General features: G+C 37.4%; 1 protein-coding gene across 5 annotated transcripts in view; it reads right to left on the bottom strand.

Moving 5' to 3' along the window:
• Positions 1 to 1,925: 1,925 nt before the first annotated feature.
• Positions 1,926 to 18,642, bottom strand: part of MCM8 (minichromosome maintenance 8 homologous recombination repair factor) — a 49,700-nt gene continuing 32,983 nt past the window's right edge. For 3 of the 5 annotated variants that reach the window (XM_081556424.1, XM_081556427.1, XM_081556425.1), the window contains 5 exons: positions 17,908 to 18,127; positions 17,382 to 17,591; positions 11,256 to 11,332; positions 3,723 to 3,912; positions 1,926 to 3,020 (listed from right to left, as the gene is read on the bottom strand). In XM_081556424.1, coding sequence (XP_081412550.1) covers positions 2,928 to 3,020; positions 3,723 to 3,912; positions 11,256 to 11,332; positions 17,382 to 17,591; positions 17,908 to 18,127 — 790 coding nt within the window. In that variant the 3' untranslated portion in view covers positions 1,926 to 2,927. Of the gene's footprint in view, positions 3,044 to 3,701; positions 3,913 to 11,255; positions 11,353 to 17,360; positions 17,592 to 17,907; positions 18,128 to 18,642 lie in introns of all 5 variants that reach the window. The other 2 variants (XM_081556426.1, XR_014072989.1) reach the window with 2 other exon arrangements.

Below are 18,642 nucleotides of genomic sequence, written 5' to 3'. Positions count from 1 at the left end.
GAAAAGACCTTGATGATGGGAAAGATTGAAGGCAGGAGGAGAAGGGGACAACAGAAGATGAGATGGTTGGATGGCATCACTGACTCAATGGACATGAGTTTGAGCAAGCTTTGGGAGTTGGTGATGGACAGGGAAACCTGGCATGATGCAGTCCATGGCGTTGCAGAGTCAGACACGACTGAGCGACTGAACTGAACTGAACCCACTTTATGTGTGTTTACCTCACAGGGGTATGTAGTCAAAATCTTGTTTTACATACTAGGGCCATAGTGGTGAATAAAGCAAAGTCTTTGTCCTTGTGAAGCTAGAGAAAAGATGATTAATTGAGCTAGAATATGGAACTGGAAGTAATGAAAAGTAATCAGGTTTCAGATGTTCTAAAGATAGTGCTAAGAGGATTTGTTGATAGACTGATTAGGGGATAAGAGAAAATTAAGATAACTTTAACATTTTTGGCATGAGAAACTAGCAGGATAGTTACTAAACACTATAAAAAATGTCAGAACACCATGGCAAAAGGGAGGATACAAATAGCTTGTCAAGAGAAAATAAAGGTCACATGCCAGAAATAAAAATGGCTTTGGATTTCCAAACAGCAACACTGAAAAGTAAAAGCAATAGTGCAATATCTAAAATTCTGAGTGGAGATGATTTCGAAGCTAAAATTCTATGCCCAAACTGTCAGTCCAGGAATAGGGTAGAATGTATCTTATAAACTCTTCCTCAGGAAGCTACTAGGAAATGGATTCCACCAAAATGAGGGAGTAAAATGAGAAAGAGAAAGACACAGGAGCCAGGAAATGGGAGAGAAAATGAAAAGTCCCAGACAGATGTGTAGTTCAGATTGGAAAGGGCCAGAGAATTCCAGGAGAGGTCTCCAGTTAAAATAGGTTTTTTGGTTTATCTGCATATTCTAAGAGGAGACTTAGACTTGTAGTGGAGCCTTGGGTTCAAATTAGTGGTAGTAGTTGAAAAACTATTAATTTTAAGGGGAAAAAATTATACAAGGAAGGAGGTGAAAAATATTCAATAGACACAGTGACATTAAGACTATTTTCAGTTCAGTCACTCAGTTGTGTCCAACTCTTTGCGACCCTATGGACTGTAGCACACCAGGCCTCCCTGTCCATCACCAGCTCCTGGAGCTTGCTCAAACTCATTTCCATCAAGTTGGTGATGCCATCTAACCATCTCATCCTCTGTTGTCCCCTTCTCCTGCTTTCAATCTTTCCCAGCATCAAGGTCTTTTCCAATGAGTCAGTTCTTCACAGCAGGTGGCCAAAGTATTGGAGCTTCAGCTTCAGCATCAGTCCTTCCAATGACTATTCAGTGTTGATTTCCTTTAGGAAATCACTGGTTTGATCTCCTTGTAGTCCAAGGATTCTCAAGAGTCTTTTCCAACACCACAGTTCAAAAGCATCAATTCTTCGGCACTCAGCTTTCTTCATAGTCCAACTCTCACATCCATACATGACTACTGGAAAAACTACAGCTTTGACTAGATGGACCTTTGTTGGCAAAGTAATGTCAATGCTTTTTAATATGCTGTCTAGGTTGGTCACAGCTTTTCTTTCAAGGAGCAAGCGTCTTTTAATATCATGGCTCCAGTCACCATCTGTAGTGATTTTGGAGCCCAAGAAAATAAAGTCTGTCACTGTTTCCATTGTTTCCCCATCTATTTGCCATGAAGTGATAGGACAAGATGCCATGATCTTAGTTTTTTGAATGTTGAGTTTTAAGCCAGCCTTTTCACTAGATTTAACTAAAATTTATGATATATAACTTAACTGGAAAGAAATGGGGAAGTGTATATATATATATGTATATACGTAGAAGGGTTTAAAAGAACTACACTCTTATATTCTGAGGTAGGTAAAAAGTCAGTATAATTTTTGAAACTGAAAACTCAAGAATGACCATTACTATAGATAGATAACAAGAATTTACTGTATAGCATAGGGAACTATATTCAGTTTAATACACTATAATGGAAAAGAAGAGGAAAAAAGAATATAATATACACATATATGCATAACCAAATCACTTTGCTGTATACCTGGAACTAACCAGTATTATAAATCAAGTATACTTTAAGAAAAAAAAAAGAATTAGCATTAGTAGCATGTCCTTTAGAAAAATGGAGGTAAATGGGAGAACAGTTGAGACTTAACAGAAAATTAGGGCATGTGGAAGAGTTGAACAGAGGCTGCTACAGTCTTGCACAGCTATTTAAATTTTCTTTATTAGCTACGATGTTAAGCTTAATATGTCAATATATGGGTGGACACTAGACTTTAGGTGACCAGGAAATAGTATATACAGAAATCTAATTACACATGAAGCTTGTATCATGTTATAAATCAAAGTCAGTAAATAAAGCTAAGGGAATTCCCTGGCAGTCCAAATAGTTAGGACTCCATGCTTTCACTGCCAAGGGTCCAGGTTCAATCCCTGGTCAGCAAACTAAGATCCTGTGAGCTGCATGGCACAGCTAATGAATAAAGAAAAAAAATTAAATTTTAAAAAGTCAATATAAATATATTTTCACAATTTGGGGGAATTTAAAGTTGGCTTCAATTTATTTCTAAAAGATGCTCAATTTTGTGTGTCAGAACTATTTAAACATTTAAATGTAACCTTGTGACTGTCTACCTAGATGGACATTTGATATGCACAACCATGAAATATTTATAAGAATAAAAGAAAGGTTAAAAAAAAACTATAAATAACTTCTAATCATATCATTTAGATAAAATGTAAAATATTTTTAGTCTTCTGGAGAAGTAAAAGATTAACACGTGATTTTATCACTTCTTAAATTAGTTCAACTCTCTTTTCCTATTACATTTGGGATGTCATTTTCAGAGAACAGTTTTTTTTGTGTATTCTTCATAACAAACCCAGGACAGCCTGGTTTGGTAGTCCTTTTACATAGTTTGAAGTTGGTAAACCTTTGGGCCTTTTTTCAAGAGATAACCTTGGTCATTTAGTGATCCAATAAAATTTTCAAAATCAGCAACCTAGTAGAAAATGATAAAAGAGCCTGTTAAATAACATGCAAAAAATGTGATTTTTAAAATTAATCTCTCAAACAGTAATATACAATTGTCAAGTTTTTTGGGCAAATAAAATCGTTTGTACTTCTTACAGAGAAAGCTGCCTACATACGAACCTTGGATTCTATAACATCTAGCTAATCAAAAATAACTCCAGTATGCACAGAATCTTTTATATTTGTTTTAGCTTAGCTTCAAAACAAAAATTAGACTAACTTTTGAAATTGAATGAGCAATTTTCCATATAAACTGTTTTTCATGTTTAAAGTGCTATTATACCCATTTTCACTAAGACTTTTAAGTAGTTAGAGCAAGTGGAATCACGTCCATTTAACGAATGAGAAAACTGAAGTTCAATGATGTGTAAGATGACTTGCCCACAGAGACTGTCAGAATAACATGGAAATTTGCTATGATGTTTCTCCTATCAAGATGTTGAAAACTCTTTTGAAAAGAAGTTTGAATTTTAGATAAAAACTGCTTTTTTAAAGCTCTGAGCAACTAATTTTATGTCTTAAATAAAACAAGCATGTTTTTTAAATACTCCACAACAGCCTATTCCATGATTTTAGTCTAAATCTTTTGCCATTTAAAAGTTCTTCTATATTAATAAAGCCCTCCTGAAATTATTATAAAAAGATTTACTAATTATTTGTTTTATCATACCTGAATGTTTAACTCTTTGGCAATCTGTTGAAGTTGATGAAACTGAAATAAATTATTGTAAGTTCTTTCAGCAATATTGTTGAGAGCAGAAATAAATCTTTTTGCTGCTGACCTGTTGCTCATTCCAGAACCATGCTGGGATCGTTCAAAATCTAGGTTCCCAAATTCATCAGAGTAAGTTCCTAACATGCTATGGAAGGAAAGAAAAACAGTTACCCAATATGTTTCAGCTATAGAAATTTTTGTCCAAGTTATAAAAAGAAAAATGTGGAAGTAGCCCTGAGGCTCAGGTAACAAAGATTTAAACGTGTATTTACTGAATGGTGATTGTGAATTAACTATGTATGGACTGTTTGGGGATAAAAATATTTTGGACATAGTTACCACTTTTTAAGAAACTCCCTATATTTAGAAAGAGAACTACAAATGTATTTTTGCATAAAAATACAAAGTTGACAGGCTACAATATAAATACTTGGAACATTCTCTTTGATTCATGAAAAGAAATTCTAAACATACTAAATTTAGGCTTTCCTTGGTAAAGATGTCTTCCCAGCTCCTAGGGCGACATCTGGCAAATAAAATGTGTTGCAAAATACTCTGGGAATGAAGTAGAAAGGTTCTGCTGAGTTGCAGTAATGATGGTTAGATACTGAAGGATACACCTATTTCTCCAGCTCTTGCTGCTTTCTTCTTATTTTCACAGTATCATCAGGGAAAGAAATACATAATTCATAGTGAATTTTAGCCAGAAGTCTGAAGTACCAGTTAGAGATTAGCCATCCTCTCTAGTCCAGCCCTGTTGCTGACTGCCTGCCTTAATTCTCGGTTTATATATAATCTCACAGCCAGGCTCAGAGGCAAAGATGTTATTTAATGAGTTAATTAATCAAATACAAATTGGTCACTAGACAGTAGGCTTCTCATGGTGGAACAAAACAGGTGCAATTCCTGCCCTTAAGGAGCTCATAGGAATGAGTTTAAAGGGTTATTAAAAATACAGCTTCATTTTGTTCCCTTAATAGATAAGAGCCCACATGAAAGACAATAAGCTGTACATACAGGAGTGTGTCATCCAAGTAAGACTGTAGTAACTAATAAAACAATTAGATGAGTATGTATATTCCCTAGAAATATAGCACAATTTTTTATAATTAACTACTTTACCATATTATTTGTTGTTGTTTAATCACTAAGCCGTGTCCAACTCTTTTGCGACCCCATGGAGTGCAGCCTACCAGGCTCCTCCATCCACGGAATTTTCCAGGCAAGAGTACTGGAGTGGGTTGCCATTGCCTTCTCCAAAGAAACAGCTTCCTGTCATTAAACAAGAAGTCTCTATTGTTGGTCCCTGTTTTTAATTACAAAAAAAGTTTAAAATACAAGATTTCTAGAATTTTGGTTGGTTTCAGTGACTTACTTTGGATCTCTGTTAGGTCATATTCTCAGTTTCCTATTGGTCTCATCCCACTAGAAGTCAGGCAGGTAGTTGGTTTTTGTGGCCATTCCTTTACTTCATATGCTGCTCACTATAGTGAGTCCTGGCAACATGTTGTATGAGAAAGTCTAGTAATTCTAGTATTTATAAGGTTGCTTATAAATAGAAACTGGAGGTTCTCCAGCACAAAGAAGCAAGTTTGGTAATTTTTACCACAAGACCCTTTAAACCCTAGTACTGAGGCATGTAAAAGAGAAAATTGATAGTTCAAGCACTGTGTGATGCTCAACCAGTAAGATATTAAGATAAAGAGGGTAAAAGTTAGCAACTGGTTGAAAGGGTTTTTTGTTGTTTAGTCACTCAGTCCTGTGGCCACTGCTGAGTTTTCCATATTTGCTGGCATATTGAGTGCAGCACTTTCACAACATCATCTTTCAGGATTTGAAATAGCTCAGCTGGAATTCCATCATCTCCACTAGCTTTGTTCGTAGTGATGCTTCCTAAGGCTCACTTGACTTTGCACTCCAGGATGTCTAGCTCTAGGTGAGTGATCACACCGTCTTGGTTATCTGGGCCATTAAGATCTTTTTTGTCTAGTTTTCTGTGTATTCTTGCCGCCTCTTCTGAGTATCTTCTGCTTCTGTTAGGTCCCTACCATTTCTGTCCTTTATTGTGCCCATCTTTGCATGAAATGTTCCCTTGGCATCTCTGATTTTCTTGAAGAGATCTCTAGTCTTTCCCATTCTTTTGTTTTCCTCTATTTCTTTGCACTGATTACTGAGGAAGGCTTTCTTATCTCTCCTTGGTATTCTTTGGAACTCTGCATTCAGATGGATATATCTTTCCTTTTCTCCTTTGCCTTTCACTTCTCTTCGTTTCTCAGCTATTTGTAAGGCTTCCTCAGACAACCATTTTGCCTTTTTTGCAATTTTTCTTCTTGGGGATGGTTTTGATCACTGCCTCCTGTACAGTTATGAACCTCCGTCCATAGTTCTTCAGGAACTCTGTCAAATCTAATCCCCTGAATCTATTTCTCACTTCCACTTACAATCATAAGGGATTTGATTTAGGTTATACTTGAACGGTCTAGTGTTTTTCCCTATTTTCTTCAATTTAAGTCTGAATTTGGCAATAAGGAGTTCATGATCTGAGCCACAGTCAGCTCCACGTCTTGTTTTTGCTGACTGTATAGAGCTTCTCCATCTTTGGCTGCAAAGAATATAATCAATCAGATTTCACTATTGACCATCTGGTGATAGCCACGTGTAGAATGGTCTCTTGTGTTGTTGCAAGAGGGTGTTTGCTATGCCCAGTGCAGCGCATTCTCTTGGCAAAACTCGTTAGTCTTTGCCCTGCTTCATTTTGTACTCCAAGGCCAAACTTGCCTGTTATCCACGTATCTATTGACTTCCTACTTTTGCATTCTAACTCCCTATGATGAAAAGGACATCCTTTTTTTGGTATTCGTTCTAGGTCTTCATAGAACCGTTCAACTTCTTTGGCATTAATTGTTGGGGGCATAGACTTGGATTACTGTGATGTTGAATGGTTTGCCTTGGAAAAGAACCGAGATCATTCTGTTGTTTTTGAGACTGGACCCCCAAGTACTGCATTTCAGATTCTTTTTTTTGACTGTGAGGGCTACTCCATTTCTTCTAAGGGATGCTTGCCCACAGTAGTAGATATAATGGTCATCTGAATTAAATTCGCCCATTCCCATCCTTTTTAGTTCACCAATTCCTAAGATGTTGATATTCATTCTTGCCATCTCCTGTTTGACCACTTTCAATTTATCTTGATCATGACCTAACATTCCAGGTTCCTATGCAATACTGTTCTTTACAGCCCTGGACTTTACTTTCACCACCAAACACATCCACAACTGGGCATCATTTCCGCTTTGGCTCAGCCTCTTCATTCCTTCTGGAGCTATTTTTCCACTATTCTCTAGTAGCATATTGGACACCTAACCACCTGGGCTTCCCAGGTCATGCTACTGGCAAAGAACCCACCTGCCAGTGCAGGTGACATGAGACATGGGTTCGATCCCTGGGTCAGGAAAATCCCCTGCAGCAGGAAATGGCAACCCACTCCAGTATTCTTGCATGGAGAATCCCATGGACAGAGGTGCCTGTTGGGCTACAGTATATAGGGTTGCAAAGAGTCTAACAGGATTGAAGCGACTTGCATGCACAGAATGACCTGGGGGATTCATCTTTCTGTATCATATCTTTTTGCCTTTTCATGATGTTCATGGGGTTCTCAAGGCAAGAATGCTGAAGTGGTTTGTCATTCCTTTCTCTGGTGGACCAAGTTTTGTCAGAAGTTTCCACTATGACCCATCCACCTTGGGTGTCCCTACACGGCATGGCTCATAGTTTCACTGACTTACACAAAGCTGTGATCCATGTGACCATTTTGGTAATTTTTCTGTGACTGTGGTGTTCATTCTGTCTGCCTTCTAATGAATGAGCATAAGAGGCCTGTGCAAGCTTCCTGATAAGAGGGGCTGACTGTGGGGAAAACTGGGTCTTCTTCTGGTGGGCATGGCCATGCTCAGTAAAATCTTTAATGCAGTTTTCTGCTGATGGGTGGGACTGTGCTCCCTCCCTGTAGTTTGGCCTCAGGCCAAACTATGGTAGGGGTAATGGCAGAACTCCTCCAAAAGGATTTATGCCAGCATGCTGCACCTCCCAGAACTGCTGCTGCCAGTGTCCCTGACCCTGCAGCAGGCCACTGTCAACCCACACCTCTGCCAGAGATTCCCAAACACTCACAGGCAAGTCTGCCTCAGTTTCTTGCGGGGTCCCTGCTCCTTTCTCCTGGAACCTGGTGTGCACAAAATTTTGTTTGTGCCCTGCAAGAGTCTCTGTTTCTCCAGTCCTGTGGAAGTTCTGTAATCAAAGCCCGCTGAACTTCAAAGTCAGATTCCCTGCGGATTCTGAGTACCTTTGCTGTATCCTCAGGTTGGGAAGTCTGTTGTGGAGCCTAGAACTTTCACAACAGTGTGAGTTCTTCAGTATAACTGTTCTCCAGTTTGTTGATCACCCACCTAGAGGTTGTATGGTGGGGCTAATGGCAACTACCTCCTCCAAGAGGACTTATGACACATATCACGCTTCCCAGGACTACTGCTGCCAGTGCCCCTGTCCCCATGGCAGGCCACTGTTCACCCATGCCTCCACAGAGACCCTCAGACACTCAGAGGCAGATCTGGCTCAGTCTCTTGTGGGGATCACTGCTCCTTTCCCTGGGTCCTGGTTGAAAGGATTGGTAGTCATTAATTGTTAGTAATTTTACTCATTATGAGACAGCTGCTCTTGTGCTAGCAATAAAAAATTAAGAGCTATCAATTCAAGAGTCTTTAAAGCTTTAAAAACTGTTAAGTGTAACCTCACGGTTGCTGACAAATTCTGACATGTTGATTTAAGAAGAAAAGTTCTGCTTCTTGCACAGATTACCTAAAAGGGCAAGAAACAAGTTGCAACTTAATGCTTAGACCTTTGGGAAATAGCATGGGTGCCCTTCTACCCACACAGCATGCTTCCAGAGGCAGTAGAGGGAACAGGGTGTCCTCTGGGGACAAGTCAGTGCCAGCCTGGTGATGAAGAAACAACTAGGTAAATCTCTCCCTATAAAGACAGGTAGAAAAGGATCTGAAGCTCAGAGCTACTGGACAATGTATATGGAGAGCTCTAAAGGTCAGAACCAATAAATTCTTTGAAAGGGGCAATTTTGGAAACTTCTGATCTGTGACATGGGATCTGCCAGTTTTTGAAACCTTCAATGTATGCAATGAGTCACAGTAAAGGTTATCTGCACAGTTTCATCATCATATCATCAAAGCTGGCAATATTGATAGTGTTTACTGAGTGTCCACTAATGTGTCAGAATCACATCTATCACTTTATTTAGCCTTAGTGCATGGTATCTCAGAGCACAATCCTTTGTGCTGAGTTCTACACAAAAGGAGACTGAAAAGCAGAGTGTAACTTGCCATGGCAGCTCCAGTTCAGTTCAGTCGCTTAGTCACGTCTGACTCTTTGCGACCCCATGGACTGCGGCATGCCAGGCTTCCCTGTCCATCCATAGCATCCTTCCCTGTCAGATTTTAAAGCCCACATTCTGGCAGCAATGCTGTACCACTTTTACTCAGAGCTAAAGAGAAACAATTGGTTCTGACTCCAAGCAAGCCCAGAACAGTAGCTCTTAGGGAAAAAAAATTACTTAACAAAATAATTTCGTCTTTAAATTAGTATTTTTGGAGCCTCAGATTCCTAACAGATTTATATTTTAACATATTAAAAAGAACTAATTTCTAAATTATGATAAATCCACACAATGAAACACTGCAGTTGTGAAAAATAAAAAGACACTCGTTAGGCAGTGACATGGAATAATTTCAAGATCATTTTCTTAGTGAAAAAACTGAGTTATAGAATGTGTATGCTACCTTTTGTCTATAAAAGGGGAAAAAGAATATACAGATATGGAGTTGTAATGTATATTTTATATCTGAAATCACACAAAAATTGATTTGTTGTCACTAGGGAAGAGGAAGAAGTAGGTAGCTAGTTAACAGTATATGAAAGAAACTTTTACCATCAAATACTGTTTGAACTTTGGAATTTTGAGGTACATGAATGTGTAAACCTAGTAAAAAAATTTTTTTTAACTGAAACGCCTATCTAAAATAATCATAATAAGATGTTTTCTCATATGCCACTTCTTAAAAGTTAACATGTGCATAATAGGAAACCAAAAAACACAAGAAGCAAAAAACAAAGGCATCCATGACCACAAGCAGTTTACCATTTGATGTGTTCTAGGTTAATTGATTTTTTTAAAAACCACATGTCTAAGGTAGTCATATATTATCAGTTAAAATACAAATTTTTTTTCTGTCTCCTAAGAACTATGATGTACCAAATGATATAAAATGCAAAGGTCACATATTAGCAATATTTGTCAAATCCTAATGCATTTATTGATCCTTGAACCCAGAAATATCATTTCTTAGAATACACTTACCACACATGAAGTATCTCATAGAGATTACTCATTGTAGCACTACTGGCAATAGCAAAAGAATGGAAAATATTCATGTGTCTAGCAATGAGAGACTGATTAAATAAACCGTGATATGGTATATCACAGTATATCTAAACAATAGAATACTATGTAGCTGTAAAAAAAACTTTCTATGTCCTAATAAGGAAAGATCCCTAGATAAAAGATATAAGAGAATGGATAGGCAGTTGGTAGAGGCTGGGGGGGTGGGGGGGGTGGGTAAAATGGGTGAAGGAGGTTCAAAGGTACAAGCTTCCAGTTATAAATTTTAAGTAATGTAAGTATGGTGACTAGTTAGTAATACTGTATTGTATATTTGAAAGTTGCTAGAGAGGAGATCTTTAAAGTTCTAATCACAAGAAAAAATAAACTATAACTGTGCGGTGATGGACATGTGCAGTGTGATAATCATTTTGATATATAAAGTACGGAACAACAGTGTAAGTCATATGCTATTTATAAGAAAGAAATGAGTGTCCTGGTAAAGAGGAAGGGTGGACGGTAAATAGGATGGGGCAAGCCTTCTCAAAGTATGTGTTTTTTTTTAATTGATTTTAGAACTATGTGAATGTATCAATAATCATTCAGGGACTTCCCTGGTGGTCCAGTGCTTAAGAATCCGCTCTGCAATGCAGGGGATGCGGGTTCAATAACCAGTCTGGGAACTGATATCCCACATGCCTCAGGGTAACCAAGCCTGTAGAGAGTCTGTGGGCTGCAACAAATATCCTGCATGCGGCAACTAAGACCCAAGGAAGCCAAATAAATATTAAAAAATGACCCAATTTTAAAATTACCCATACAAAAAACATTTTTTTTTAACATGTAAAGATTATTTACACAGGAACATTTTAAGCCAGGAAAGTATAATTTGTCCTGAGGAAAATAAGTGATCAAATGCGTTAACTAAAAATAATTTTGCTTGGCCTAATTAAATATATAAATTGAGACAGAATGACGACCATTTTATTTCATTTCATGAATGTTTTATTTCATTTAAAGCAGCACTTAAAATGTATTCTTACCTGTATTTCATAATTTCAACTATGTCCTCAGCATCTTCTTTAGTTGCTTCCTCTCTCAATTCCAACCTTGCTCGTGCCTTTAAAAGAAAACAACCATCTTCAGGTAACAAAAGATAAATACATTTAACATTGAGCAGGTAGAGTATATCTAAGCTTATTTCATTTACTCATTTTACACAAAAACTTTTGTCAGGAGAGACTACAATATACAAAGTCAGAATTTTAAAATATTATCAAAATCTTGAATATGACAATTATCTCTCATTTTAAAATCTATTTTTATCTACTAACATCTTTCTGAATGTTCATTCCAGAAGATTTGATTATGCCTTTTACTTTCAGGAAATTATGCCCAACTATTAATTTGTTAAAACAACAAAGATGAGTTCATCAGATTTTAGAAGCAAAAAGCTCAAACTCTAACCCAGCTAATTTTAACTGCCAGAGTTCTCTTAGCATTCTATACTTGTGAAGAGATATAATGCTGTTAGAAAAATAGGCACTTACAGACCTGTCATGTATCAAATCAAATACTGCTAAGATATTTGACACATTCCATCTTACCATATGCTCATTTTTGAATACCTAAATTCTTATTTAACCTAAGCAATCTTCAAACTTCAAGAGTTCCCTAAGTGTCATTAAAGGAAAAACAAAACAAAAAAAAAAACCCACTACATGGCATGTAACTGGTCCTGCTCTTAAAAAGTGTCTAAACATTGCTTGATATGTTAAATGTACCACAACCTTCTTTTTAGACCTTGCCTTGGGGCATGCAGGATCTTAGTTCCCCAACTAGGGATCAAACCAGTGCCCCCTGCATTGGGAGCAGGGAGTTTTAACCACTGGACTACCAGGGAAGTCCCATGACAACCTTTATTTTATTTATATTTTATTGAAGGATAATTCAAAAAAGCAGAGACATTACTTTGCCAACAAAGGTCCATCTAATCAATGCTATGGTTTTTCCAGTAGTCACATATGGATGTGAGAGTTGGACTATAAAGAAAGCTGAGCACCAAAGAACTGATGCTTTTGAACTGTGGTGTTGGAGAAGACTCTTGAGAGTCCCTTGGACTGCAAGGAGATCCAACAAGTCCATCCTAAAGGAAATCGGTCCTGAGTATTCATTGGAAGGACTGATGTTGAAGCTGAAACTCCAATACTTTGGCCACCACATGCCAAGAGCTGAGTCATTTGAAAAGACTCTGATGCTGGGAAAGATTGAAGGTGGGAGGAGAAGGAGATGACAGAGGATGAGATGGTTGAATGGCATCACTGACTCAATGGGCATGAGTTTGAGTAAACTCTGGGAGGTGGTGATGGACAGGGAGGCCTGGTGTGCTGCAGTCCATCAGGTCACAAAAAGTCAAACACAACTGAGCAACTGAACTGAACTGAAGGATAATTGCTTTCTGGAATTTTGTTGTTTTCTGTCAAACCTCAACATGAATCAGCCATAGGTGTACATATATCCCCTCCCTTCTGAAACTCCCTCCCATCTCCCTCCCCATCCCACCCCTCTAGGTTGATACAAAGCCCATGTTTGAGTTTCCCAAGCCATATAGCAAACTCCCGTTGGTTATCTATTTTACATATGGTAAGTTTCCATGTTACTCTTTCCATTCATCTCACCCCCTCCTCCCCTCTCCTCATGTCCATAAGTCTATTTTCTATGTCTGTTTTTCCACTGCTGCACTGTAATAAACTCGTTAGTACTATTTTTCTAGACTCCATATATATGTGTTCAGTTCAGTTCATTTCAGTTCAGTCACTCAGTTGTGTCCAACTCTTTGCAACCCCATGGACCACAGCATGCCAGGCCACCCTGTCCATCACCAACTCCTGGAGTTTACCCAAACTCATCCATTGAGTCGGAGATGCCATCAACCATCTCATCCTCTGCCTTCAATCTTTCTCCTGCATTCAATCTTTCCCAGCATCAGGGTCTTTTCAAATGAGTCAGCTCTTCGCATCAGGTGGCCAAAGTATTGGAGTTTCAGCTTCAAAATCAGTCCTTCCAATGAACACTCAGGATTGATCTCCTTTAGGATGGACTGGTGGATCTCCTTGCAGTGCAAGGGACTCTCAAGAGTCTTCTCCAACACCACAGTTCAAAAGCATCAATTCTTCAGTGCCCAGCTTTCTGTATAGTCCAACTCTCACATCCATACATGACTAATGGAAAGACTATAGCCTTGATTAGACGGACCTCTGTTGGCAAAGTAATGTCTCTGCTTTTTGATATGCTGTCTAGGTTGGTCATAATTTTCTTTCCAAGAGTAAGCGTCTTTTAATTTCATGGTTGCAGTCACCATCTACAGTGATTTTGGAGCCCCCCAAAATAAAGTCAGCCACTGTTTCCCCATCTATTTGCCATGAAGTGATGGGACTGATGCCATGATCTTAGTTTTCTGAATGTTGAGTTTTAAGCCAACTCTTTCACTCTCCTCTTTCACTTTCATCAAGAGGCTCTTTAGTTCTTCACTTTCTGCCATAAGGGTGGTGTCATCTGCCTATCTGAGGTTATTGATATTTCTCCCAGCAATCTTGACTCCAGCTTGTTCTTTATCCAGCCCAGCATTTCTCATGATGTACTCTGTATACAAATTAAATAAGCAGGGTGACAATATACAGCCTTGACATACTCATTTTCCTATTTGGAACCAGTCTGTTCCATGTCCAGTTCTTACTGTTGCTTCCTGACCTGCATACAGATTTCTCAAAAGGCAGGTCAGGCAGGTCTGTTATTTCCATCTCTTGCAGAATTTCCCAGTTTAGAATACAATATTTATCCTTTTCTTTCTGACCTACTTCACTGTATATAACAGGTTCTAGGTTCATCCACCTGATTAGAACTGACTCAAATGTGTTCCTTTTTATGGCTCAGTAACATTCCATTGTGTATGTGTACCACAACTTCTTTATCCGTTCATCTGCTGGTGGACATCTAGGTTGTTTCCATGTTCTAGCTATTGTATAAATAGTGCTGCAATGAATAGTGGGATACATGTGTATTTTTCAATTTTGGTTTCCTCAGGGTATATGCCTAGGAGTGGGATTGCTGGGTCATATGGTGGTTTTATCCCTAGTTCTTTAAGGAATCTCGCATCTTCCATAGTGGCTGTATCAATTTACATTCCTACCAACAGTGCAAGAGCATTCGTTTTTCTCCACACCCTCTCCAGCATTTATTGTTTGTACACTTTTTGATGATGGCCATTCTGACCAGTGTGAGGTGACATCACACTGTAGTTTTGATTTGCATTTCTCTAATAATGAGTGATGTTGAGCATCTTTTCATGTGTTTGTTAGCCATCTGTATGTCTTCTTTGGAGAAATGTCTGTTTAGGTCTTTTTCCCACTTTTTGATTGGGTTGTTTGTTTTTCTAGTATTGAGTTGTATGAGCTGCTTGTATATTTTGGAAATTAATCCTTTGTCAGTTGTTTCACTTGCTATTATTTTCTCCCATTCTGAGGCTTGTCTTTTCACCCTGCTTATAGTTTCCTTTGCTGTGCAAAAGCTTTTAAGTTTAATCAGGTCCTACTTGGTTACTGTTGTTTTTATTTCCATTATTCTTGGAGGTGGGTCATGAGGATCTTGCTTTATGTCAAGTGTTCTATGTTTTCTTCTAAGAGTTTTATAGTTTCTGGTCTTACATTTAGGTCTTTAATCCATTTTGAGTTTATCTTTGTGTATGGTGTTAGGAAGTGTTTTAATTTCATTCTTTTACATGTAACTGTCCAGTTTTCCCAGCATCATTTACTGAAGAGGCTGTCTTTGCCCCATTGTACATTCTTGCCTCCATTGTCAAAAATAAGGTACCCATAGGTGCATGGGTTTATTTCTGGGCTTTCTATCTTGTTCCATTGGTCTATATTTCTGTTTTTGTGTCAGTACAATATTATAGCTTTGTAGTTTAATCTGAAGTCAGGAAGGTTGAGTCTTCCAGCTCTATTCTTCTTTCTCAAGACTGCCCTGGCTATTAGGGGTCTTTTGTGTTTCCATATGAATTGTGAAATTTTTTTGTTCTAGTTCTGTGAAAAATGCCATTGGTAATTTGATAGGGATGGCACTGAATCTGTAGAGTGTGTTTGGTAATATAGTCATTTTCAAAATATTGATTCTTCCTACCCAGGAACATGGAATACCTCTCCATCTGTTTATGGCATCTTTGATTTCTTTCATTAGTGTCTTATAATTTTCTGTGTACAGTTCTTTGTCTCCTTAGGTAAGTTCATTCCTAGATATTTAATTCTTTTTGTTGCAATGGTAAATGGGATTGATTCCTTAATTGCTCTTTCTGATTTTTCATTGTTAGTATATAGAAATGAAAGTGATTTCTGTGTATTGATTTTGTATCCTATAACTTTGCTAAATTCACTGATTAGCTCTAGTAATTTTCTGATACTATCTTTAGGGTTTTCTATGTACAGTGTCATGTCATCTGCAAACAGTGAGGGCTTTACTTCTTCTTTTCTGATCTGGATTCCTTTTATTTCTTTTTCTTCTCTGATTGCTGTAGCTAGGACTTCCAGAACTATGTTGAATAACAGTGGTGAAAGTGGACACCCTTTTCTTGTTCCTCATCTTAGGGGTAAAACCTTTCAGTTTTTCACCATTGAGAATAATGTTTGCTGTAAGCTTATCATGTATGGCCTTTACTATGTTGAGGTAGGTTCATTCCTTCTATGCCCATTTTTTGAAGAGTTTTAATCATAAATGAGTGCTGAGTTTTGTCAAAGGCTTTTTCTGCATCTATTGAGACGATCATATGGTTTTTATCTTTCAATTTCTTAATATGGTGTATCACACTGATTGATTTGCATATATTGAAGAATCTTTGCATCCCAGGAATAAACTGAGCTTGATTGTGGTGTATAAGTTTTGATGTGTTGCTGAATTCTGTTTGCTAAAATTTTGTTGAGTATTTTTGCGTCTATGTTCATCAGTGATATTGGCCTGTAGTTTTCTTTTTTTTGTGTTGTCTTTGTCCGGTTTTGGTATCAGGGTGATGGTGGCCTTGTAGAATGAGTTTGGAAGTCTTCCTTCCTCTGCATTTTTTTTCAAGAATTTTTAAAGAATTGCATTTCTATATGCTAACAATGAAAAATCAGAAACAGCAATTAAGGAATCAACCCCATTTACCATTGCAACAAAAAGAATTAAATATCTAGGAATGAACTTACCTAAGGAGAAAAAGAACTGTACACAGAAAATTATAAGACACTAATGAAAGAAATCAAAGATGCCATAAACAGATGGAGAGGTATTCCATGTTCCTGGGTAGGAAGAATCAATATTGTGAAAATGACTATATTACCAAACACACTCTACAGATTCAGTGCCATTCCTATAGGCATTAGCTCTTCTCTAAATGTTTGCTAGAATTCTCCTGTGAAGCCGTCTCGTCCTTGGCTTTTGTTTTTTGGGAGATGTTTGATCACAGTTTCAATTTTCAGTGCTTGTAATTGGGTTGTTCATAATTTCTATTTCTTCCTGGTTCAGTCTTGGAAGATTGAACTTTTCTAAGAATCTGTTCATTTCTTCCAGGTTATCCATTTTATTGCCATATAGTTGTTCATAATAGTCTCTTATAATCCTTTGTATTTCTGCATTGTCTGTTCTAACCTCCCCTTTTTCATTTCTAATTTTGTTGATTTGATTCTTCTCTTTTTCTTGATGAGTCTCACTAAAGGCTTGTCAATTCTGTGTATCTTCACAAAGAACTAGCTGTTAGTTTTATTAATCTTTACTATTGTTTCTTTCATTTCTTTTTCATTTATTTCTGCTCTGATCTTTATGATTTCTTTCCTTCTACTAATTTTGGGGGCTTTTTTGTTCTTCTTTTTCCAGTTGTTTTAGGTGTGAAGTTAGGTTGTTTGATGTTTTTCTTGTTTCTTGAGGTAGGATTGTATTGCTATAAACTTCCCTCTTAGAACTGCTTTTGCTGCATCCCATAGGTTTTGAGTTCCATGACAACCTTTAAAAATTTTTTTTATCTACCCATTTCCAGTGTTACCCAGTAGGAAAAAGAGCAAATAATTACACAGAAAATTTAAGAGAAATCTTATAACCCTCTACCCCATTTAAGCCAAAAGAGCAAGAACTTAAAATAAATGAACCTCTGTTAGACGAATCAAAGATTCCAGCTGCCTAGTAGTGATTGGTGAGCTACTTAAACGCTGGCTCTGTTTCCGGAGCTCAAGGTAAAAATCCTGAAGAATTTGAGCAGCTTCTGTGGATAGCCTTGGATAGACATACTGCCGAGAGTAGCCAATGTACTTTCTCAATAACTGGTGGGGAATTGGATCTATTGTTTCTCCAGGAATCACCTAAAACATGATAAAAAGGCCCAAGATGACAAGGATATGACATGAAATCTTTCTGGTAAAACAACTTGTTTAGATAAATATAATATTCTAATACTTAGATAAATACTATATTCTCCAAATAAACCAAACTCTGCAGTTCTAGCTCTTGGTCTAGCTGACTTAGATTATTTCAATTGAACTTTATATAAACTCTAGTATTATAATATAAAAGGTATTTGCTAAGAAAGTTTACATACTACTGCTCTACAACAAGCAACACACTGAACTCTGACTTTCAAACAAAACTGAACCAAATTATTAAAGAGAAGAAACTTACCTTTAGTCTTTCTGATAGTGGCTTATCAGAAACCACTTCAAGTATAGAAGTATTTGAATCCTGACTATTCATACGAGCTACTGTGGCACTGCTAACAGCTCTCTGCTTTCCAGCCCTTATTGCAATCACATGTTCAGAGAGTAAATGATCATGATCTTCATTTGGAGTGTCTAACAGGATAAAGACCAGATCAAATCTGGATAGTAAGGCACTCCCCATTCTAAAGGTATGAAAGAAAGAAGAAACACTGATTGGAATTAAACGGAAAACGTAGAAAGCTGTTTACTCACTTCTTTACTAATCAAGTTCCATGTAGAACTTAAAAAATGAAGCTTTAGGTTAAGGAAACAAGCAATAGCTTCTGGATTCAGTGTACCCACCAACTCCAGAGACATACCAGGTCACATGTGCACAGGCTTATATGTACCCACATGTTGATGCCTTTCCATCAAAACCACTAAATTCTTCTCTATGTTCTATATGACTTCTGATGATCTAGGATCATTGAAATTACAAGCTAGAATGCTTCATGATACATTGAAGATTATCTGGTTGAGAAAGTCTTAATCTTTTACATCTTTTGTCTCATCAAAACACTGAGTCTCTCAAAGCATCTATGCCCATTTAGAAGCAAAAATACCACTTTTTCTTAAATATACATCTATATGCCTATTAGTATTATAGTAAAAGTGCTGTGTTCTACTTCATTTTTGAATCTACCAATCACATAACTCC

This window comes from Giraffa tippelskirchi, chromosome 13 (assembly GCF_054371585.1).
Source record: "Giraffa tippelskirchi isolate mGirTip1 chromosome 13, T2T-mGirTip1v1.2.pri, whole genome shotgun sequence".
Taxonomy (NCBI): Eukaryota; Metazoa; Chordata; class Mammalia; order Artiodactyla; family Giraffidae; genus Giraffa; species Giraffa tippelskirchi.
The sequence above is the reverse complement of the archived record's forward strand: the minus strand, read 5'-3'. Positions and strand labels throughout refer to the sequence as shown.